Below are 22,470 nucleotides of genomic sequence, written 5' to 3'. Positions count from 1 at the left end.
GTATTCTATTACCTTTAAAAGCACTGGAAACTTTGAAATTATTTCTTTCAGAATTTTCATATAATACTGAAAGGTGGGGGAGGGTAGCAAAACGAACGGAAATAGATAGTAGTAGTCAACTTCAATTAAGAAAAAGCAACAAGAGGCAGTTTGTACTCTTTTGATACGGCAGAAGCCCCCTGTGTCAACTCATGCTAAAAAATGTATATATACACACACATATATATGTTTGTGTGTATTATATGTATATGTGACACACACACATAATTAATCCACAGTCTTAGGCTAATCACTCATTGTGGCAGAAACAACGAGCTGTTGACTACACTTTAATTAGCTCCTCCAGCCTGTAGAGGCATCACTAGGACCAAGATAGGAACAACATTCTCCATCTCCGCTTGCATCTGGGTATGGTTCTATCCCAAAGAATGTGACCAGAGGTGACCTGAAGAGTTTATGTCTGAAGGATAACGAGTTGATAATTGTAGCTTGCAGCTTCCTCTCTCCTTTCCTTTTTAGGACAAACGTAGAGCCACTTGGTGAAGGTGGTGGGTCCCTGAATAACTGAGCAGAAAACTGACCCTCAGACCACCAAAGTCCATACTACACTCCTGAGTGAGTGAGAAATGAACTGTCCATGTGTTGCTCCACTGAGGTTTAAGGTTTATTATTTAGTGTTTAACTAACGCATTTTTTCTTTAAACCTCAGTTGCCTTCTCTGTAAAATAAAGTCTTTGAAAAGGATCCACTGTAAGTTGTTTCCATTGCTTATGTTTTTATCTTAGCTTTTAATTCTCAGAAACACTGCGCACATTTTACCTTTTAAGTTAGTAAGTCTACTTTTTTTCCCACAAAGACGGGTTCTTCAAGTTATGGGGAAGTCATAGCAGACTGTTGCTTCAGTTTAAGATACGCATTCACATATGAGATGAGAAGGGTGAGGACCCAGAGAAACGCCTTTGACAGAGGGGAGTGAGAGCATACTGAGGAATGTTTAGTAATAAAGAATTCAGATGGGAGAAACGGATGGGTTACATCTAACAGATTTGCTCAAAGGAATTCTGGAAAGGCAAATATGTGAAAATGTATAGCAAAGACGTGAAATGCCTTTTGGTCCCTAAATGGATTTCATTTCAAAGACGTGCATATTGCAAATACATGCACCATAACACTTCTCTGCCCACTTCTAGAATTTTCTAAAGCTTGACAGAACATCTGCAGAGAGAGGATGTCATTCCAAGATAACCGACTGCAAGTTACTAAATTAAGATTAAAATGTCCTTAACCTTGAACAGTTTTTAAAGAGATTTTAGAAGAAAGGAGCCCTCCAGGGGGTTGTATAACTATATAATTGTACCCTTTCTAAAAGGCTATTTACAGATACATAATGTTTCCCCTCCATTCTTTAAAGTAAAATATAGGATACAAAAAAATAGTTTGGGGATAATATTTGTTTGGGACAGCAGGCACTGCTAATCAGTACCATTCTCTCCTTATTCCTTACTATCAGAGCCCTGGTTTAGGAGACCCCATTATCCTTAAGGGTAAGGTGGCCAGTTTAAAATCCGAGCTGATGAGATCTAAGTGCAAGTCTGCTGACCATCTGTGGTAAAAAATTTGCTCTCTGAGTTAGACACTGCCTTTTTTTTCTTACTTAATTTCTTTTTTTTTTTCCTTTTCTTTCTTCCTGCCCAAATTGTTGGAACACTATTGGAGATTCTGGGGTCACTTTGAAGCTATGTGGACGTGCTAGAGATGTGGAAGCTGGAAGAGCGAAGCAACCCAGTCCCCTGGTGATGCCCTTCAGCAGCTGGACTAACGCTAGAGGGACTATCTCCAAACTTCCTGCTACCCGTGGAAAGTAAGGTAGATCACTCATTCACTTTCTGTTACCTACTAACTGATCCAGAACTCTAACCTCAGGGTTCTAGAACCCTTCTCAGTCTCCCATAGTCATACTCATGTTCCGGACTCCTGATCATCAGACTTGCTTATAGCAGATGTATGGGGAGGGCGGGCTCTTCTGGAAGCCCTCATACTTCCTCCCCTACCCCCACCACACACAAATAATGAGCTTTATGTCCACTCATCCTTCTATCTACACTCAGAGGCCAGGGCCCCCAGGAAGGCTTCACTGACAACCCTTTACTCCTCTCTACATGCAGAAAGGGTAGAGGTGTGGGCTCTGGAATCAGACTTCCTAGACTTGAATTCTTAATCTGTTACTTACCAGTTTAGGACGTGGGCAAAGTAGTTGCCTTCTCTGGACACCCCTGTAAAAGAGGAACACTAAGTAGCACCTATGTACCTTACTGAAAGGATTAAATGAGCAAATGCAGGTAAAGTTCTTATAATTTTTTCTTGGGTCAATCAATTCTAGCTGCTATTGTTACCTTTGACTAATTTAGGGCAGTCCCTTTGCCCTCCTTTGGTTCTCTGGGCCCGGCTCATTCACAACACACACAACCGCATACTGCATTCACAACACACACAACTGCATACTGCAGAGTTTTGAAAGGTGGTTCTCAAAATGTGGTCCCTGGGCCAGCAATATCAGCCACACCTGGGAACTGGTTAGAACTCTGGCACTGGAGCCCTGCAATCTGTGTTTTAACAATATTCTCAGGCAAATCTGATGCACACTAAAGGTTGACGACAACTGAGAACATCTGTCTCAGACTCTCCTGGAGGCATTCACCAAAAATAGAGATACAGGACCTTACACCTGACCAGCTGGAGAAGGGGTCTAGTGATTGCCCTGGTTATCATGCTTGTCATGATTTTTCAGCACATAAATGTTTGAGAATCACTGCCATTTGGAATGTGTGTTTCACCTGTCTGTTTTTCCAGTGGACTTTACTTCCTTGCAAGGAAGGTTTGTGAAGATCTGTTGTTGTTGTTTGCATTATTAGTTTTATTATGCTAATTCTAGAATCTCTGGTGCCTCTGTGCATAGTGCAATCTCAGGCAGGAAGTAGTGCCTCATTAAAACAGGTATCCCAAAAGTCTTAGTAGAACTTCAAGATTAATTCCTTGAGGAAGAGGTAAAATTGTCATTAGATGCGGATGATATGATACTATATATAGAAAACCCTAAAGACTCTACATGAAAACTACTACAACTGATAAACGAATTCAGCAAGGTAGCAGAATACAAGATTAACATACAGAAATTGGTTGCATTTCTTTATACCAACAATGAAATATCGGAAAGGGAATGTAAAAAAACAATGCCTTTTAAAATCACAACCCCAAAAATAAAATACTTAGGAATAAACCTCACCAAGAAGGCAAAAGACTTATACGTTGAGAACTGTAAGACATTAATAAAGGAAAGTGAAGATGATTCAAAGAAATGGAAAGATATCTCATGTTCTTGGGTTGGAGGAATTAATTGTTAATTGTTAAAATGCTCATACTACCCAAAGCAATCTACAGATTTAATGCGATCCCTATCAAATTACCCATGACATTTTTCACGCAATTAGAACAAATAATCCTAAAATTCATACAGAACCATAAAAGACCCAGAATTGCCAAAGCAATCCTGAAGAAAAAGAACAACGTTGGAGGCATAGCCACCCCAGACTCAGACAGTACTCCAAAGTCACAGTAATCAAAACAGCGTGGTATTGGCACAAAAACAGACATATGGATCAATGGAACAGAATACACAGCCCAGAAATAAACCCACACACCTCAGTTAAATTAATCTTTGACAAAGGAGGCAAGAATATATAATGGGAAAGAGACAGTCGTTTCCGCAAGTTGGACAGCCTTATATAAACCAGTGAAGTTAGAACACATCCTTTCACCATACACGAAAATAAACTCAAAATGTCTTAAAGACTTAAACATAAGACCTGACACCATAAAACTTCTAGAAGAGAACACAGGCAAAATATTCTCTGACATAAATCATACCAATGTTTTCTTAGGTCAGTCTCCCAAGACAATAGAAATAAAAATGAAAATAAACAAAGGGGACCGAATCAAACTTACAAGCTTTTGCACAGCAAAGGAAACCATAAACAAAATGAAAAGACAACCTACAGAATGGGAGAAAATATTTGCAAATGATGCGGCCAGCAAGGGCTTAATTTCCAAAATATACAAACAGCTCATACAACTTGATGACAATAAAAGCAAACAACCCAATCAAAAAAATAGGCAGAAGACTTAAAGAGACATTTCTCCAAAGAAGAAATACAGATGGCCAATAGGCACATGAAAAGATGCTCAACACTGCCAATTATTAAAGAAATGCAAATCAAAACTACCATGAGGTACCACCTCACACCAGTCAGAATGGCCATCAATAAAAAGTCTACAAATAACATATGCTGGAGAGGGTGTGGAGAAAAGGGAACCCTCCTACAACACTGTTGGTGGGAATGTAAGTTGGTGCAGCCACTGTGGAAAACAGTATGGAGGTTCCTCAGAAAACTAAAAATAGACCTACCATATGATCCAGCAATCCCACTCCTGGGCATATATCCAGACCAAACTATAATTCAAAAAGACACATTCACCCTGATCTTCACAGCAGCGATATTCACAATAGCCAAGACATGGAAACAACCTAAATGTCCATCAACATATGAATGGATAAAGACGATGTGGTACATATATACAATGAAATACTACTCAGCCATAAAAAAAAGAATGAAATAATGCCATTTGCAGCAGCAACATGGATGCAACTAGAGATTATCATACTAAGCAAAGTAAGTCAGAAAGAGAAAGACAAATACCATGATACCACTTATATGTGGAATCTAAAATATGACACAAATGAACCTATCTATGAAACAGAAACAGAATCAGAGACATAGAGAATAGACTGGTGGCTGTCAAGGGGGAAGCAGGTGGGAGAGGGATGAACTGGGAGTTTGGGATTAGCAGATGCAAACTGGTATATATAGATTGGCTAAACAACAAGGTCCTACTATATAGCACAGGGAACTATATTCAATATCCTGTGATAAACCATAATGGAAAAGAATATGAAAAAGAATGTATATACATATGTATAACAGAGTCACTTTGCTGTACAGCAGTAATTAACACAACGCTGTAAACCAAGTATACTTCAATAAAAAATAAGTTAATTAAATTTTTAAAAAGATTAATTCCTTCACAAGAACAAGTACTACACATTCACAAAAAAAGCACCCTTTGAAAGTTTAAATTTTTGAATTTCTTTGCCACTTCCTTAGTTTTGATCATCTTGGACAATATATTTTTAATATTGACTTTTAAAAAGAATTGTGTTTCAGTGTTTGCTATCCTTAGAGAGACAGAAACAGATAAGTACAACTAAATACTTATTTTTCAAAAGTCTCAAAAGTATAAGGGAAATGAAAGTAATTTATCTTCAAATGATTTTGGGGTATGTTTCTAATTTCATACTTCTGATGCGATTCAAGATTAAAACTGTATTAAGACATTTGAGACATGCCGCATTGGTATTAAATGAATTTAATTTTGTGTAAAGTGGTAGAAATATTTTCTTCAGCAAACATACCTGCAGATATAAAATCACAACCATAAATCTACAAAAAAGCAAGCTATTGAATGAAATCTGATTGGTTATTTCCCTGCAGTATGGATCTGCTAATAATTTACTACTTGCTAACAGAAGCCAAAATTTAAATATACATATATATATATATGTGTGTGTGTGTATATATATCTCTCTTCAATTTTAAATCATTCATATATATGAACAAGTATACATACACATATATAACAATTGTCCATATATATATATATATATATATGTATATATGAACAATTTAAATTAAAGAAAGTACATCTGGTGGCCTATTTTTTCCCCCCGATTTCTAAAGAACACCATATTCTATTCTAGGCAGTGGAATGTCAATCCACCTTAAGGGTTGTTCAATGAGCATATCTGAGAAACCACTGGTTTAGCCAATGATGTACTTATTCAGGGAGGCCCTAGTGCCACTGTCAAGAGCTTATCCACAGGACAGATAAGAAGGTACTTGTTTGGTTTGTGAAAAGAAGGAGTAGTGAGGAATGGCAGGTAGCTGCAGGCTGATGACACGTGATGTCCATATATATGTAGAACCAACACGCCCATAATTGCACCCATTTTCCATACCCAAATCCAAAGCCTTTATATCATTAATCCCAGGCAAAAATGGTAAGATTCATGTGTGTTACTATCCCACGGCTTCAAGATACCTATAAACTCATATGAGTGTGTCTTAGTTTTATCAGTGGAGGACAAACCAGGCTTCTATCACCAAGCCCCATTCCATAACAGGCAAACTAGTCCAAGACTTCTCTGAGTGCTGCAGGAGAGTCTATGGAAGGGGCGCTCACTCCACTGTGATGCCTAAAATGCCTCTGCACAGAGCAAACATTCAATACATGCTGAGTGAATGAATGAGTGAACTGGTGTCATAAAACAGGCTTATTTCAGGGAAATTCCATTCAACAGGCTGGCATTCCTTCCTACCCATCTTAACTGTTAAGCTTGCCATCAGACAAAAAGTTAATTATAAAACGTTAGAGCTGAGGAAATTTTAGAAACTATCTACTCTCCAGAGATATACAACTTTTAATTTCGTGGTAAAAATCACTAGGAGTGATTTAGGAGTCTATCAGACCTGAGTCCAAATTCCACATCTACCATATTTTTGTGAGCAAATAACCACTTCTGAGGCTCTGTTCCATGTACGCATTATGGGATATCATAAGAATACATACATTAATTGTATGACTATCAGCGGATGAAATGACACAATCCATTTGCCATGGTCGGCTAAGTAATTGGCACCAAGTAGCACTCAAGACATTAGCCAATATTAATAGCGGAGAGATGATAACAAAACTCTGGGACTGATGCCTACCCTAGTGGCCCCAGTGGTCATAATGACTTTATTCCATTCAGCCTGCTCTCTTCTCACTACGACTAAGGAAGAGAAGATGAACAAATTAGGAATAACAATTTGAAAATGGTTTTATACTCCCTGAATGAATGGAATTATAATAAAATGATTCACGAGTTCTGCAGAAATATGATGAGACTTTAGATCTTTATGTTAGTTCTCTGCAAAACCAATTCATGGCCCTAAGATGTACCTTCCCACCCAGCCCCATCCTTACCAGGATCAAATATCATTGTAAATGGAAAAGTCAACAACACATAATCAACAAGCTAAGTTACAAGCCAGTGAAGTCTCGGAGCTTTGATAGAGAAAATTCAGATTTATCATTATATGTAAAAATAAGATGATATGAAGAACTCAATCTAAAAAATATTACCTGGAGATCTATAATCTCTACAACAGAGCTATAAAAAGTAAAGAGCTAGAAATCTATTTAGATGGTTTTCCTTATAAGAAAGCACTTTCTGTATAACTTTTAATGTACTATTGATGAGAACAATTCAACAAAATTCAAATAAATATCTGCAGATGTCCTACAAGAAGAAAAGAACAGAGTTAGATGTGACAGGGGATAACTGGACTTCAGGATGAGTAAGACCCTATACTTGACCTCAATAAATTAACTTGAAATACAGTGGATGAGTCATGTACAGAATGTCAGAATTCTAAAAGGCCAAGCTAAGTACCAAAAGGAACATGTGGGGACTCTTAAGAAGGAAATAAAATATGGGTTAGTTGATTATGAAAAGGCAGAAGGGAGTAGGTTCCCTTTGGCTGCTCTTTGAAGAGATCACTTCCTTTCCCCCCTAGTCCTGAGGCTAGGGTGGCATGGGCAATAGAGGAATGTGGGGACTGAGAATCATTTCTACTCTCACCAGAGTGGCTGGAAGCAGATTTTCTTACCAGGATGTAGTAGTATGCTAATATTTAAGGGTTCTTGAGGTCAGAGAGAAGGGTTTGAATACTCCGGCTCCATCTCTTGCTGTGGGTCAAGTTTCTCACCTTTCCAACACCTCAGCGTCTTTATCTGAAAAGTGGGGATGATGATAATGTCTCCCACCTGAGTGTGAGAACTACATGATATAGTGCATACGCAGGGCTAAATTTGGTGCCTGGCAAACAGAAAGTGCTCAGTACGGCAGGCGAGTGTAGTGACAATAAAGGCAAAGATGACGGGGGTAGTGCTGGTGTTGCTTCTGCCCCCAGAACAGGCTCTGACTGGGAGAGAGTTAAAGCACCTTTGGGTTCATGGGGGTTTATATATAAGCAACGGTTGATCAATGTGAGCTGGTTGTCCAAATGATTATGTGCAATCTAAGAAAAAAATGGGCCTCGGATCTGCTCAGCTACTTAATAATATTAGCAGCGGTAGTAGTCAAAGAAGCTAAATTTTATTACGTGTTTATATGCCAAACAACGTGCTGAACGTTTTAAAAGGATTTACTCACTTATTACAACGAGGCTATACGCTAGGTCCTGATAATGTTATTCGTCTCTTTCAGATGTTGACTGAGCCTCAGACGGGTTACAAAAGCACCTAAGATCCCGTTGTCAGTACATGACGGAAATGAGTTCAAATCCAGCCTGTCTGACTTGTTCTTAATCACTAAGGTATGAAATTAAGCATGTTGCCCTTTGCCTGATTCTCCTTCTGAGGCCTGAATATTTCACTTAGCTCTCTGAGTGCAGAAGAGAGAAAATTCTCTCTCCTTGACCCAACTTGGCATCAATATCCAACTCCCCTTCTCAAAATGGGTTGCTTCAACGAGCAGCAATGAATGCCGGGTCGTGGACCAGTCACCTTGATGACTAAGAGTCAGACACTAGGGAAAGAAAATGCTCTGTGACAAACCTACCCTTGTACGGAAACAAGACAGAAATGGGGGGACAGGGCAGAAGATAATGGAATAAGGCATAGGAAAAATAGCACCTGGCATCGTGACAGTAATAATAATAACAGTAGTAGTAGTAGTAATAGTAATAATAATAGGCTTTACTATGCTCTAGGCATTGTATTAAGTGCTTGGTGTAAGTGACTTCATTTTAACATTGAAAACAAGTCTATGAGGATGAAATATTATTAACATCATTTTATAGGCAGGAGTATTGAGGTTCAGGTAATCAGGTAAATTGCCCAAGCTCATATGGTTAGCAAGTGGAAAGCAGAGATTTGAACCAGCACCTACACTCCTAACCATTATGCTATAACCATTATGCTGAAGACATAAGAATTCCAATGGTCTTTCCCCATAACCCACTCCTGCACTCCAGACTTAAATAGTCCAAGATCAAGAGAGAGGCAGCTTGGAGTTGCCACTCTTCAGTGAGTGTCAATCATTTCAAAACAGTGTGTTTGCTAACAAGATGCAGTTCCTGTGATAATCTTCTCAACCAGGTATCAAGAAACAGGAAGCAAAGATTCAAGTAACAGTATGTTCCTACTTACGAGGAAGGTGGGACAGCATAGTTGACACTGGGCCTAACTGTTCTGGAAAACGTGGTCCCAGTAGGCATACACGCTGGTACATTTTCCCCACCTACCAAATACAAAAGAAGTATTTCATTTCCATGTTGCTCTTCAAAGTTCCACCTCATTCGTGCCTGTCATTCATCCGCTGGCCTCTTCCTGTCTCCATTTCTGTACAGAAAGGTGCTGAGTCTCTGCTCTCGGATACGAAAGGGTGTGTTAAGGAGAGGGAGCCATGGTACCTCAATGTCTTTTTCTTTTTTCATCTTAATTCTATTATGCCAACTCCACTGAACTTAATTAGAGTGAATACAGAATTACACAATTACCCTCTGTTCTATTCTTCAGATGTTATATTTTGATAAAATTTACGGCATGCTGCTCTCCCCTTGAACACCAGATGAACACTAGAAATGGATGTGTGTTGACATAAAATCTGTTATAATTACAATTAAAGTATAGCTTACATAATGATAGTGTTAACATAAAATTATAGATGTGTAGAGACAACGTGGTCATGCATTTTTTCGTATAAGTACATGCTTAGACCAATATCTGTTAGCGGAATGAAGATGGAAGAGAATTTTGGTTAAGCCACAAAGGCTGTTTAAGGACTTGCAGATAGCTAAGGGGAACTCAAAGACCAGTAAGATAGTATTTCCCCTGCCATGTTTTCAATTGCAAAGTGAAGGGAAGATGTGAAAGTACATACCCCTATGGAAATTACAAGTACATTTTTTTCCTTGAATACCTGGGTAAATGCTTAAATTCTAATGTATATCAGTGATGCACATTTTCAACTGAGTTTGATAAATCATAAAATAATAATTATACATATATATATATATATAAAACTGCATGGAACTAGACAGTTCAGAATTACTTCTAATTAAAGAGGTACCCTATGACAAATAACTTAAACCTTACAAAATATGGTTCCAAGTACCCTATCAGAGTGAAAAGTAGGAGACTGAAAGGTTTATTGTAAATATTTGTAGTCATGGTGTCTTAACTAAAACTACTGTGTCACAAATACTATTAAAATAATTGTGACATTTTATTCACTTTTACTGCAAACAACAAAACAAACTATAGGTATTTTTTCATTTCAGGTAATTATTTTAGATAACAGTTATTAAATGTTTTGAGAATGCTAATTGCATTACTTCATTTTATCTTTAAAATAGCGCTTCCATGTAATTATTCTTAATATCTCCATTGCATTAAAGTGTATCTCTAGTTTAGTTCTTTCTTCAGAACTGCAGACTTGTGTATCCAACTGTGTACTCAGCATCTCTACTTGGACGTCACGAAAACATCTCAAATCTTATACCTCCAAAACTGGTCTTTAATCCACCAAACATGCTCTACCCCAAACTTTTCCCATCTTAGGTGACAGTAACCACACCTTTCCAGTTCCCCAGGCCCTAAATCTCGAATTCACCCTTGACCCCCTCTTCCTTTCCATTCTTGCATTCAATCTACCACAAAATACTGTCACAACCTTCCCAATGTGCCACTACTGAGAATTACCAGCCGCTAGCAGCCTGGTGCAGGCCACCAACATAGACCTCGAGGATCCTGTAGTCGCCTCCCGAGATTCTCCCTGACTCCACTCTCTGCCACATCCTCAAGACCACAGATAGAGTTATGCTTTTCAAACAAGAGACAGTTCATGCCACACCTCGGCTAAAATCCTGCCCCTGGCTGCCTACATTTAGAGTAAAAGACACAATGCATGTGATGGCCTCCCAGGACTTACCCAATCCATCCCATCACATATCCGACCTCCAGCCCTCCTGCTGTCTCTTCCTCCCCACTGACTAAGTCAGCCAGGGTGGCCTCCTTGATATTCCTCCAAGCTGCCCGCCCTATTTCTGCCTTAGAGTTTTGGGACTGGTTATTCTTGCTCCCAGGGAGTGGTCTCCCCATCATACATTCTGACAACTCCCTCACTTCAAGTCTTTGCTCAAATGTCAACTTATAAAATCCACCCTGACTACCCTATCTAAAATCAGAACCTACCTGTACACTCCTCCAGCACTCCCAACCCAAGCCTCTTCAGTGAGCTTCACATCCTTTTCCTTATCCCGTAGCGCCCATCAACCTGTGACAAAGCATAGAATTTATTTATAACATCCGTTTCCACACGAGAGTGTAAGGAGGGAGAAAGCATGCAAGAAGGAGCACGCAGGCAAACGCTCTTGTCTAATTTATTCATTGATACGTCCAAGCATAGAGAACAGGAAGATGCTTGATAAATAGTCCTGAATAAGATACAGATGAGGAAACTAGTAGTAAAGCTCAGAAAATTTAAGAAACTTCAAGGTTATAGAGCTAGAAGAGGGTCACAGTAGAATTCACACTTGGGGATGTCTAACTTCAAATCTCTTAGCCTCTCTGCTATCTTTGTTTTCTTCTTTGCGGTACGCGGGCCTCTCACTGTTGCAGCCTCTCCCGTTGCGGAGCACAGGCTCCGGACGCGCAGGCTCAGCAGCCATGGCTCACAGGCCCAGCCGCTCCGCAGCATGTGGGATCTTCCCGGATCGGGTCACGAACTCTCAACCACTGCGCCACCAGGGAAGCCCCTCTCTGCTATCTTAAGTCCATGCAATTCAGGATTTGTTTTAATCAGTGCCATGGAAATTCTCACTCCACTGAATAGGATCACTAAAGTGTTCTCTGTCTAGATTTATATATATTTTTTCCATTTAAACAAAGGAAACAGAAGAGGGGAATTCATCATGGGTTATTGCGGTAGTTTTACAGCAATTTTAGCAATAATGACATTTAAGTAATAGCGATATTTAATGATAGTATAATAATAATAAAATAATAGCTCTTAAATGTATTGAAGACGAATCGCATGCTAAACTCGGTGCTAAAATATTTCCATGTAAATTTTGTGCAAAATCCTTATGAATATTCTATCAGATGAGCTTTATGTGTAACTCCACCAGGCATACTTCTCTTATTCCGCTTTCAAAGATAAGGAAATTGATGAGAAGTGTGGTAACCGTTTGATCAAGATGAGACTGGTAATAAGCTGTGAGTATGAATTTAAATTCAGGTCTAACTCCAGAATTTGATTCTCAATCCATGCATGAAAATTCTGATAATTCCTTTGATAAGGGTATGTTCTCTCCTGGAAAACATCCCCCATTATGTCTGCCTGTGTTCATACCTTCAGAACACAGTCAAGTTTGAAACATGATAAAAATGTTTAAATAGTGTGCTTTAATAAATGGAAATATCTTCATCTAAACAATAACACAAAAAGGCAGGCTGAGCCCTTTGAAGTGGCTTCGTTGCTATCTTCCATCCAGAACAAGAGAAGGAATCAACAGCTCTGTAATGACAGAGTAAAGAAAGCATGAAACCCAGAGATGGAGGATTCTGTAAATGACCAATTACAAGACTATTAAGCCACACTTTCATAGCAAGAGGCAAAATATTCCATTAAACTGAAAATTCTTCTACCCCTCACTCCAAGGCCCACACAAACATTAATGTTGCATTTATTAGGATGTATTTCCTGTGCTCTAGCAACTTGACTTTCAGCAACTGTATTAATACAGTCCTTTCGCTTTGCACATATATCTGAATGATGGATTCCATTACTGGAGTTTTGTAGAAAGAGTGGAGTGAATGAAGTAAAGTTTGGGAAGAGCCATCATAATCCATAATGATGGGCACTGAATCAGGACAAGAAGAAACCTCTCTTCTCATTTATTTGAATGAAAATTCTACTATATATTTATTGTCTCTGTACAGGGCCATCTGTTGAATAATGGAAAACAAGCACCTTTCATTTGGAGGTAGGATTTGTGTGCTCAAGTTTCGATGGGCCTGCAGAATTAATCTTGTTTTAGAAATGAAATAAAATGTTAATTTCTTACTGTAAGTAGATGTGGTTAAGCAACTGGCAACTTTGGTGTCTTTAAATCACTGCAGTTTCAGGGTAGGCAAATCTATAATTATTTCAAGCACTTCTTTATTGGTGCAACAATTGAGCAGTGTACATAGTGGTCGACAACCTGGGCATTGTCAGACGACTCTAAGTTTGAATCTAGACTTTGCCACTCACCAGCTGTGTGACTTTCAGCTATGAGAATCACTTTCTTCAGCTTTACAGTGTGGATTATTATATGCCCTTTGCAGAACTACTGTAAGAACTAAATGTATATGGGCACAGTGGCTCATAGTAAGGGCTCAAATTAGTACTGTGGTCACTACTAGTAGTATTGAAAAGAAATTAGAACTTCTATTCTCATAAAGTGGGATATGTGTCCCTTTATCATTGTAATTTCATATCATTTTACTTTTGACCTTATAATTTAATAGCTTGATCCAAGAAACATTTAGCAGTAAATATAACTGAAAGAAGATTACCTGTCAAACATGAAATACTGTAGTATCAAGTGTGCTGGCACAATACTCTTCTCAGATAATTAACCTGTAAAAATATGTTATTGCCTTCTTTTTAATTGAGCACATTGAACATATATATTTACTGTGCCAATTGGCGAAAGGTCCATTAATTAATCAGTCTAACTATATGTTGCATAAACGTCTTCTAAACATAATTGCATATGTATTTTATTTGTTGGGAAAATGTGTTTGAGATTGTTCTTTTCCGCCTATTTAAAGTAAAAGAGGGTGAGAGGTAGAGTTAGGCTTAATGTACTTTGCACTCCGTTATGCCATGAAAATGCTTCTGTGCCCTGGAGACAACAACAAAAGATTTGCTGTAATGACAAGAATCAAGTATGTTCTAAAGCTTCCAGGTAGGAGGCGTATAGGTTGCAGTTTATATCAGAAGTCTTTGCTCTCTCTCTCAACTGCGTCTAGAGGGGAAAGATGTGGTCACAAATGCTTCAAGGTGATATAGTAAATGTTGGAAAAGAGGGGGGTAGGAGGCAGAGTTTTGAATATCTCAAACCTGAGCTATAAGGACTTTATTTAAAGAAAAGAGCGGATATGATTTTTCACTTAAGGAATGCCAGTCAGCAAACCTGACACTAATGTAGGAAATTAGCTCTTTTAGCTATGATGCTTTCAAATGCACATGGCTGAAAACAAATTCAAAATAGTCAAAGGAAATTTAAAAACAAAAACCAAACAACAACAACCACCTCAACAAACAAGTACTAGAAATTCAGGGATGCAGCCATATTCAGATACAGCTGGATCTGGAAGTTCCAGAGTGTCAGCAGGGTTCCAGCTCTCTCTCCATCGCTCAGCCCTGCTTACCTCTGCAAGACTTTATTTTACAGAAAGTCTCTTCTTGTGCTGGATGGTCACTGTGAGTCCCAGAGTCATATCTCCCCAGCTTAGAAATTCCAGAGAGAAAAGACAATTCTTCCATTTTGCTCTGAGAGAAACATCCTGGGGAGGAGTCTGATAGACTTAGCCGAGGTCAGATGCTTACCCATGAGCCAATCACCTGCTTTAGTGGAGTTCAGTCCCTGGGCGACTCATCCCCTGGGCCCCTGAGGAGGCAGGATGGCATTATCTGGCAGTTCTCCAAGAAAAGCCTGCTGTTTTTGTAAGATGAAAGGGGAGAGGACATGGATAATGAAACCTGTATCTGCTTCTGTAAAATCCACAGAATCTTACTCCCTGCCCTGTGTCGATGACCATGCAGTAAGCTGACCCAGGAGGTCATTTTTCCCACAACAGTCTTTATATATATGACTAAGGAACACACTGGTAAAAGAATATGGGAGAAAGTCTGAGTATGACAAGTCAGCTAGACTGATATTAACTAAAAAAGCTGTGTGAAAATATCCTTAAAAAGTTGCCCCCAACTCACTCAAAGTCCAAAGTTGGAGCTGGAAATACAATGTCATGGAGTTTGGATAAGAACAGGTTTTCTCCAAGCTGAACTATGACACAGAGATTAGAGACTTCTAGAAACTATGCTTTTTCAAAGAAAAAACATCACATGAGAAAAATGAGGCCTCGAAAAATTAAATGACTTAAGCTAATTAATGGCAGGACTGAGACTAGAGTATACTTTGTGTAATTGGCTATGGTCTTTTTTTTGTTTGTTTTTTTTGTTATCACTTCAGAACGAGACAAACTTAAAGAAAGGAAACACAACCAAAACTCAGTGCTTGGAAAAGAGATCGATGTGAACGCCCACTTGTTTCTTACGTATAAAGTTATCCCTCGCAGTGTTTTGGAGGAGAAAACGCTGGCTCTTCCCAACGTTGGTTACATACACAAAGATTCCAAAGACAAGACAAGTTCTTTGCAAACAAAGTAACTAGAACCAGCTCAGGCTTCCCCGCGCCGGGTCCTACGTTCCACGGTCAGAACCACCAACTGTATCCCCCCAAGTAACAAGGTGATTCAGAAAAGCTGGCGCCCTCAGAGAAGGGAGAAAACTTAGCAGGGAAGAGAGTCAGGAGGAAACTTGCTAAGCTTCTTGCTGGGGTCTGAAAGGATCCCAATAGAGTCCTTAAACCCCTCAGGTTTCCCCAATCAAGCACCCTCGCCTCCAACCTGGGCCACCCCAGATCTGACTATCAGGCGACAGAAGTCTGCGGACGCACGAAGAGCTGACCACCCCACGAGAGGGACCTACGCGCGGCCGCCCCCACTCACCCGCGGCTCCCCGGGAGACGGGAGACCAGCCCGGGGGCCAAGTCCTGGGCGTGGCTGACTCGCCTCTCTCCGAGCCCGGCTCCAGCTCGCCTGGGCGCGGCCCGCCTGGGCGCGGCCCCCCTGGGCGCGGCCCGCCTGGGCGCGGCCATCTTGACCACCAAGGGGGCCTCGCGCCGGAGGCCCCTGACCGGGCGCCCTGAGCGGAGCCGGAGCGCCGGGGAGGCCCAGGTCGGCGCCCTACGTACCCCGCGCGCTCGCGCCCCGTCCACGAGCGACGACAGTCCCGCACGCAGCGCCCGACCCAGGCTTCCGCGGAACCAGCGCCCCACGCAGCCCGCACCGCGGCTCAGGCGGCGCCGAGGGCGGCCCGGGCGGAAGAGCGGGCGCGGGGCACGCGCTCGGTAACCTGGCAACGCGGAGCAACCCGGCGTCCCCCGCGAACCCCAGCCCTCTACCGCGAGGAAGCACGGGCCCCCGCACCCGCCGCCCAGCCCGCGCCGCCCCTGGGTCGCTCCGCCCGCCGCTGCCCGCTGGCTATGGTCTTTTAAATCCGTGATACAACGTCTATATGTAACAAATCTGTTAAACCCTAAATGTTTATGATATTCAAGTAATCCATTATCTGAATTATTCTTGAAGGTAAAACATCCAAAGACTTCTTAATTGTATGGGTATACATACATAAAATACACGTGGAGGTAACTTCAAATATAGTATGTGCCTGTCTCTATTCTTTCCCTCTCCGCTCTTTTAAAAAATGCCCCTTTAAAAATTGCCACTCACCATCTGTTAGGTAAATTTGCGGAAACAGTAAATGTGGAGACAGAAATTGTTATAGAGACTATTCCAAATGGCACTGACACCAGTATTTATGAAATTTTTAAAAGGGTAAGTTAGAGTTGTTTTTTTTTAAAAAAAAATCCCACTATAGTAACACCACATCATCCTAGGTTCCAGTTCTATCCTATTACATAAGATGGAGAAAGAGAGAGAGAGAGAGAGAGAGAGAGGAGAAAGAGAAAGAAGAAAGGAAGAAAACCAAGTACTTATGTATAAAATGTTGCTCCCAAGGTTTGAGATTATACTCAAGCATCAATGAACAGAAGGAAAACACTTACAAATTTACAAATGTATTTCATTTATGGTATGAGGGACACAGGTTTAGATTTGCAACACGCTCCCACGAGGGTCAAATTGACCACTTTTTTCTATCTAGTTGCTCTTGAGAGAACAAAACAATTGAAACAGATGCCATTCAATTCCAAGTCTATAGCTTAGACCATGTCACTGTACATGAAATATTGTTCATTCAGAGTCAGCACATAGCAAGAGTAATTTATACTCTCAGAGTGTTTGCTCTCAAGTCAATAGCAGAGGAGCCTTGAATAAAAACGTTCCCATTACTTTCCATTGTAATATATCTTACTTATAGCCCATGAAACAGTGGTCAGAGGAGATTTATTCTTTGGACACCATATTATATAATCTCTCCACTTTAAGCCATCCCCCACTCGGCGATTATTTTTTAAATATGTTACTCGTAGTCAATATTAATTTACATTTAATCTTTCTTAGCATTAGGAGAGTATTGTTTTGTACAGGCTCAGAAACAAATCTCCCGAAATTCCTCCCTGATGCTCCCTTCAGGCTGAAAATGCATTGCAGGGTGGCTGCAGTGACTTAATTCTAGTTGGCAGAGCCCTGGCCACACACTAATTTCATTAGCCTCAAACTCCTGGATTTGAAAGATCCACTGAATATGATTCCTGTCCTCTGACATGTCACTTACTAACCAATTCAGTGTGCATACAGAGGAGCGAAAGGACTTGCTCAGCTCTGGCCCACCGGCAGGCAGATGAGAATTCCCAGTCAGAGACACTGTTGACATCTGACTGGTCATTCTTGCCCAGGTCCTCATTTTCAGGAAGGAACCTCAATCCAGGCTTTGCTGGCAGCTGCAGCATTTGTTACATCCATTACTAGCTCCTTGTTCCTTCCTGCCCCCCAGTGCTTAGCATCCCCCATTTCAGTCACTAAGTCTTCCTTCCCCCAGCCTAGAAGCTTACCTTACCATAAATTTTTATCTCAAATGATAGGTTAGGCACATTCCCCACAGCAACCCACAGGGACTGGGGAAAAGAAAACTCACATCTCTGGAGAGCTAAGAATTCAACCATTTAGAGGAGTTTCTTTTATACAGGACAGTCTTCATTGAGCTGAACCCTGCAATCCCAGAGAAGATTCACCTACCCGTTCTTTTCCTCTATCCCTAAAGTGACTGTGTCTTTGAACAATGGGTCTGTGTTCCACTATTCTCTCTATTCATTTTGCAGGTTTACAGAGGCTGGGAAACTGGGGACTGGACTTACATGCCAGGAGCTTCTAAGATCACACGCAAAAATAAGGCTACTGGAAGAGATTGTTGGAATCTATCTCTGTATATTTGAACATGGGCAGTGGTTAACCAGGATGCTCACACCAAGCTTATATCCAGCTTGCAGCACAAGCTACAAGTTGGTGCATCCCTCCTACTACCAGCCTCTTCTCAATAAATGCAGGTGAAAACTGGGGGCTCTTTTCCCTCAGCTGTTCAATCCAACACGAATAGCTGCAATTTGCAAATTAGAGGAAAATGACAATGTTTTCTCTGAATGGTTTTGGTCCCAACGCGCACTGCTAATGCTGGCATTCAGTTCCTTTCCTTCCCAGCCCAGGGAACGGGGGAACTAAGCATAAGGCAAGCATTCTCTTTTCGTGCAAGTGCCTCAGATCCACACACCAGAGAAGGAATCAGCTCCCCCTGGAATCTTTTTCAGCAAACACAATCCTTCAGCCTAGTCTGCAAGCTCTCTCTTGACTTTAAGATTTCATTCTTTTTTCGACACGCAGGCCCATCTGCAAGCTCCCAAGCTCCAAGTGAAGGCACCAAAATAATTTTAAAAATGTCAAACAGCAAATGTGCCTTCAACCCCCAGAGCTCCAGTAAAAATACTGTGAGTTGCCCCCGTGGTTCTCAGGTGACCTCTGGCCTCATCCTCCCTGCAGCGCTGCCTCCTCAGGTTCTCTAGTTTAAGCTCAGAGGTAAAGGAAGTGCTTCTGGGTTTTGCTTACAACAACCCAGGCTCTTCCTGAAAGCATTACCTCAAAGTGAAGGCTGCCCAGGAGCACTTTTGGCCTTGCAAACATCTAGAGGTGGCATACTCAACAGGTGCTAGGGATGCTCAGAGGCTCAGAGGGGCCATACCAGGCTGCAGCTTTAGACAGGCACCCCTCCTTCTAGCACAAACACAAACTTCATACCCCTGGGTGCTGATGTAGTGACAGCTTGAATCTCACAAGGAGTCCCCTCCAGAAACCCAACGTGCTTCAGGAAAGGCACTTGAGAGGGAGCCAACTTTTTAGCTACGGGGAGCATAAGGGTCAGCCAGAACATCTGGAGAAGGGACTAACTGAGCTTGGGTCCTACCAGGCAGGGAGAGAGCTGTGCATTAGGAAAAGATCACTTCAAGACAGAGATGAACAAAAAACTTGGAGATAGGAGTAGAGAAGGAAAAGAGAGGCAGAAATTGAAAGGGAGAACATAAAAACAGAGACAAAAAAAAAAAAAAAGCAGGGAGAAAGAGACACAGGGAGAGAGACACACAAGGAAAGACAGAGAAACAAGAGAACCCATAGTCACGCAGACCCTGAAACTCAATTTCTTCATCCAGAGCCATCCATCTATACCCAGGGCGGCACAGGAGCCTTGGGGCCGAGGCTGCGGGAGCAGGCGGTGAGAGAGCACTGCAGCACCGCCCACCGCTCAGCGGGCCCGATCCGCCGTCCTCGCATCTTCCGCCGTTGCCCGCCTGCACCCGCCGCTAGAGGACCGCCCGGCCTTGCTCAGCGCACCCTACTGCCTCCCTCCAGGCGCCTTCTTGTCTGGCTCTGAGAATCGTCCTCAAAACCCAGGACTGGGGCTGGGGGCTGCGTTAGGGAGGTCGTGGGAAAGGATGGGCACAGGGTGGGTGCAGAAAAAGCGACTGTGTTTCGCAGTTAGCATGAGCTCACCTCCGGGCTCTGAGCTGGCAGGAGTAGAAAGCTGATCGCCCGGCTCCTGCCAGTGGCCGGATCGCAAAGGCAGTTTAGACGGTGCAAACAACTGCCCAGAGCAAATCACCTGGGGGCACGTCTGCGGGTGGCTTCTCCCCGCTTGAGCACAGTCCCCACGCCTTCCGCCCCATGCCCTCGCAGAGACAGGTTACAGGTCGGGAAATCCAACCCGAGCGAAATGGGCAATTCACGTCCAAATGTAGGTGAAGACCTAGCCTTCGGTTTAAGAACTGCCTCCCTAAGCTCTTCTCGAAAATTTCCAAGGCAGCTGCAGCTTGTCGGGCGGCTTGGGGCAGGGAAGCTGAGGAGTTGAGAAATGCCTAGTTTCTAGGCGTCTTCTCATCTTTCATATTCTTTGCGCCTAAGTGGCTCTCACAGGAGCCCGGCACTTTTACAAGCCTGTTTTGGAACCATATTTCACTCTAATGCAAACCCATTTAAATCATCGCCTTGTTTTTCGGAGACTGTTTCTTGTCAATGGGGCCATAAATCCAGAATGTCAAGCCGGATGGAGTGGAGCGCGGACAGGGGAGAGATGGAAGGGAAATGAATCAAGCAGGGAAAGTACCTCCTCGCGTGAGGTGGGAGGGATTCGGCAGGATCTCCAGGGTGGAAATGAGCGAAGGCTGACCAGACCCCGCACCCCTGGAGTCCAAGCCAGCCTTCAGGATAAAGAGCGCGGGGAGCTACGACGCGCTCTGCCCCGGAGGGAGCGCCCCCCACCTGGAAAAGCCTCAGGATGTACAGGCTACCATGATGGAGACCGAATTCCCAGAAGCCCCAATCGCTCCAACTACTTTCTCGGGCTTGACGAAAACCGGAGGCTCGCCGTTGGTGCAGCGCACTTCGGAGGTGTCCGTCTGGATGAGCGCCTGGACGAAAGTGAGCGACTGTTCGAGCGCATAAGTGTCCCTGGAATAAGAGTCCAGGATCCGCGCTCCCAGCGTCGCGTTGGGCAGCAGGTTGGGATCGCTGTTGATCTGGTCCAGGGCGTAGAGCATCGCTTCCAGCCTGTGGATCCCGTTCTCCCTCTTGATGTCGCCGCAGGGCACTCCGCTGGGACCCTTCGCGTGCACCGGGAACAGCCCCCCGAGGATGACGTCCCCCTCGATCCGAATGGAGTGCGGGGCGTACATCTCCTGGCCGCGCGCCGCCGCCGCCAGCGCGCACAGAAGCACCTCCAGCACGCAGCAGAGAAACTTCATCAAAGTCAGGGCGCGGAGCAGCTTCCCCAGCTGGACCATGCTGCTCCCGCGGCTGCGGTGGTGGCGGCGGCACTCGAGGGGACGGTGGCGGGCTCGCCGGAGTCCTGGCCCCTTGGGGTGAGCTCCTCCGGGGAAGCCCAGGGTCTCCTGCGGGCGAGGAGGGTAGGGGCGCCCGGGGAAGGGCAGCCGGCGAGGGTGGGGGGTCCCGTGGCGCCTGCCAGCTTGGGGCGCCGTGCGCTCTTGGGTTTCCTGGCCAGCGCGCCGCACTCGAGCTCGCGCTCGGTGGCTTGCAGCTCGAGCTCTCCAACAGCCCAGTACTGGGGAGAGAGCGAGGATGGCTATCGCTTTAAATGCGCGTTCGGCTCCCTCTCCTCCTCTGCCCACTCCCTCCCACCCTCGCTCGCTCTCAGGCTCTCCCCACCCTTCCCAGCGCCCACCCTCCCCACGGTTTTGCATCATCACGCAGGGAGGGGCTGCGTGCTGAGGTAACGGGGGGGGGGGGGAATGGGTGGGCGGCTGTGTGTGGGGGAGTACCTCCGATTGGGAGTTTCGAGGTCCCCAGGGAATCTGAGGATTGCAGGTCGCAGGCGAAGGCTGAGCTCCTGTTTCGGTCTCACTGTAGAAGCCGCTCGCTCGCCCGCCTGCACCCACACGCACATTCTAGGCACAGGGTGGCATCAGCCCCGGACAGGGCGGTTCTAGCTGGGGCTGACTGCTTCCAACCCTGAGGTCCGGAGCCGGGGCTGTCAGCGCCGGGAGAATGCGAGGTAGTCGAAGGTGATGCCGCCAAGCATGAAGGGTAGTAGGGAGACCCCAGTCTCTACTGCTAATTCGTCTGTGCCAGTTTTTCCTAAGAAACACACACATACACACAGGAGCCTGATTTATGACCTAAAGAACCTTTACGCAGAGACTTCTCCGGGGCCAGGCACTGGGCTAGCCTGTGGGGAAAAACGCCAACAAGAAATGCTGGGAATGGAAATGCATCTTTGGTCTTCAGGGGTTACTGTGGCCGGAGCCCGATGAAGCAACCCTGGTCTCCAGTAAATCTGTGGCGGATTCGCTCCTTTTCTTCCTTTCATCGCAAGAGATGGAACAACTGAGAACTCTGCAGAGCGCACTTTCTTCTCTGGCGCTGACAGGTGTAAGGCTCCCTCCTACCCATTTCCAG

At 43.4% G+C, this 22,470-nt stretch overlaps 2 protein-coding genes across 2 annotated transcripts in view; both read right to left on the bottom strand.

The window, feature by feature from the left end:
- The window catches only part of LOC136118284 (UDP-N-acetylglucosamine--peptide N-acetylglucosaminyltransferase 110 kDa subunit-like), a 38,625-nt gene extending 18,792 nt beyond the window's left edge, over window positions 1–19,833 (bottom strand). Inside the window, 2 exon segments of the mRNA XM_065871578.1 lie at window positions 16,003–16,634; window positions 19,729–19,833. Of these exon segments, the coding sequence (XP_065727650.1) occupies window positions 16,003–16,634; window positions 19,729–19,833 (737 nt within the window).
- A 109-nt stretch (window positions 19,834–19,942) lies between these two features.
- LOC136118276 (metabotropic glutamate receptor 7-like) lies at window positions 19,943–21,299 on the bottom strand. The gene is made up of 2 exons (XM_065871565.1): window positions 20,847–21,299; window positions 19,943–20,143 (listed from the first exon to the last, which is right to left on the bottom strand). Exons 1-2 carry the CDS (start codon window positions 21,297–21,299, stop codon window positions 19,943–19,945), a joined length of 654 nt encoding a protein of 217 aa, XP_065727637.1.
- Window positions 21,300–22,470: the final 1,171 nt, after the last annotated feature.

Source organism: Phocoena phocoena, chromosome 1 (genome assembly GCF_963924675.1).
Source record: "Phocoena phocoena chromosome 1, mPhoPho1.1, whole genome shotgun sequence".
Lineage (NCBI taxonomy): Eukaryota > Metazoa > Chordata > Mammalia > Artiodactyla > Phocoenidae > Phocoena > Phocoena phocoena.
Note: the sequence above shows the minus strand (reverse complement) of the source record. Positions and strands in the feature narration are given on the sequence as shown.

Bases quoted from the DNA above. Each gene is read 5' to 3' on its own strand.
- LOC136118276 (XM_065871565.1), bottom strand. From the start codon at position 21,299: ATGAAGTTTCTCTGCTGCGTGCTGGAGGTGCTTCTGTGCGCGCTGGCG. The intron at 20,144-20,846 runs GTAGCCTGTACA...TGCTCTGGGCAG, and splicing joins GGAATTCGGTCTCCATCATG to TTGTTTGCACCGTCTAAACT.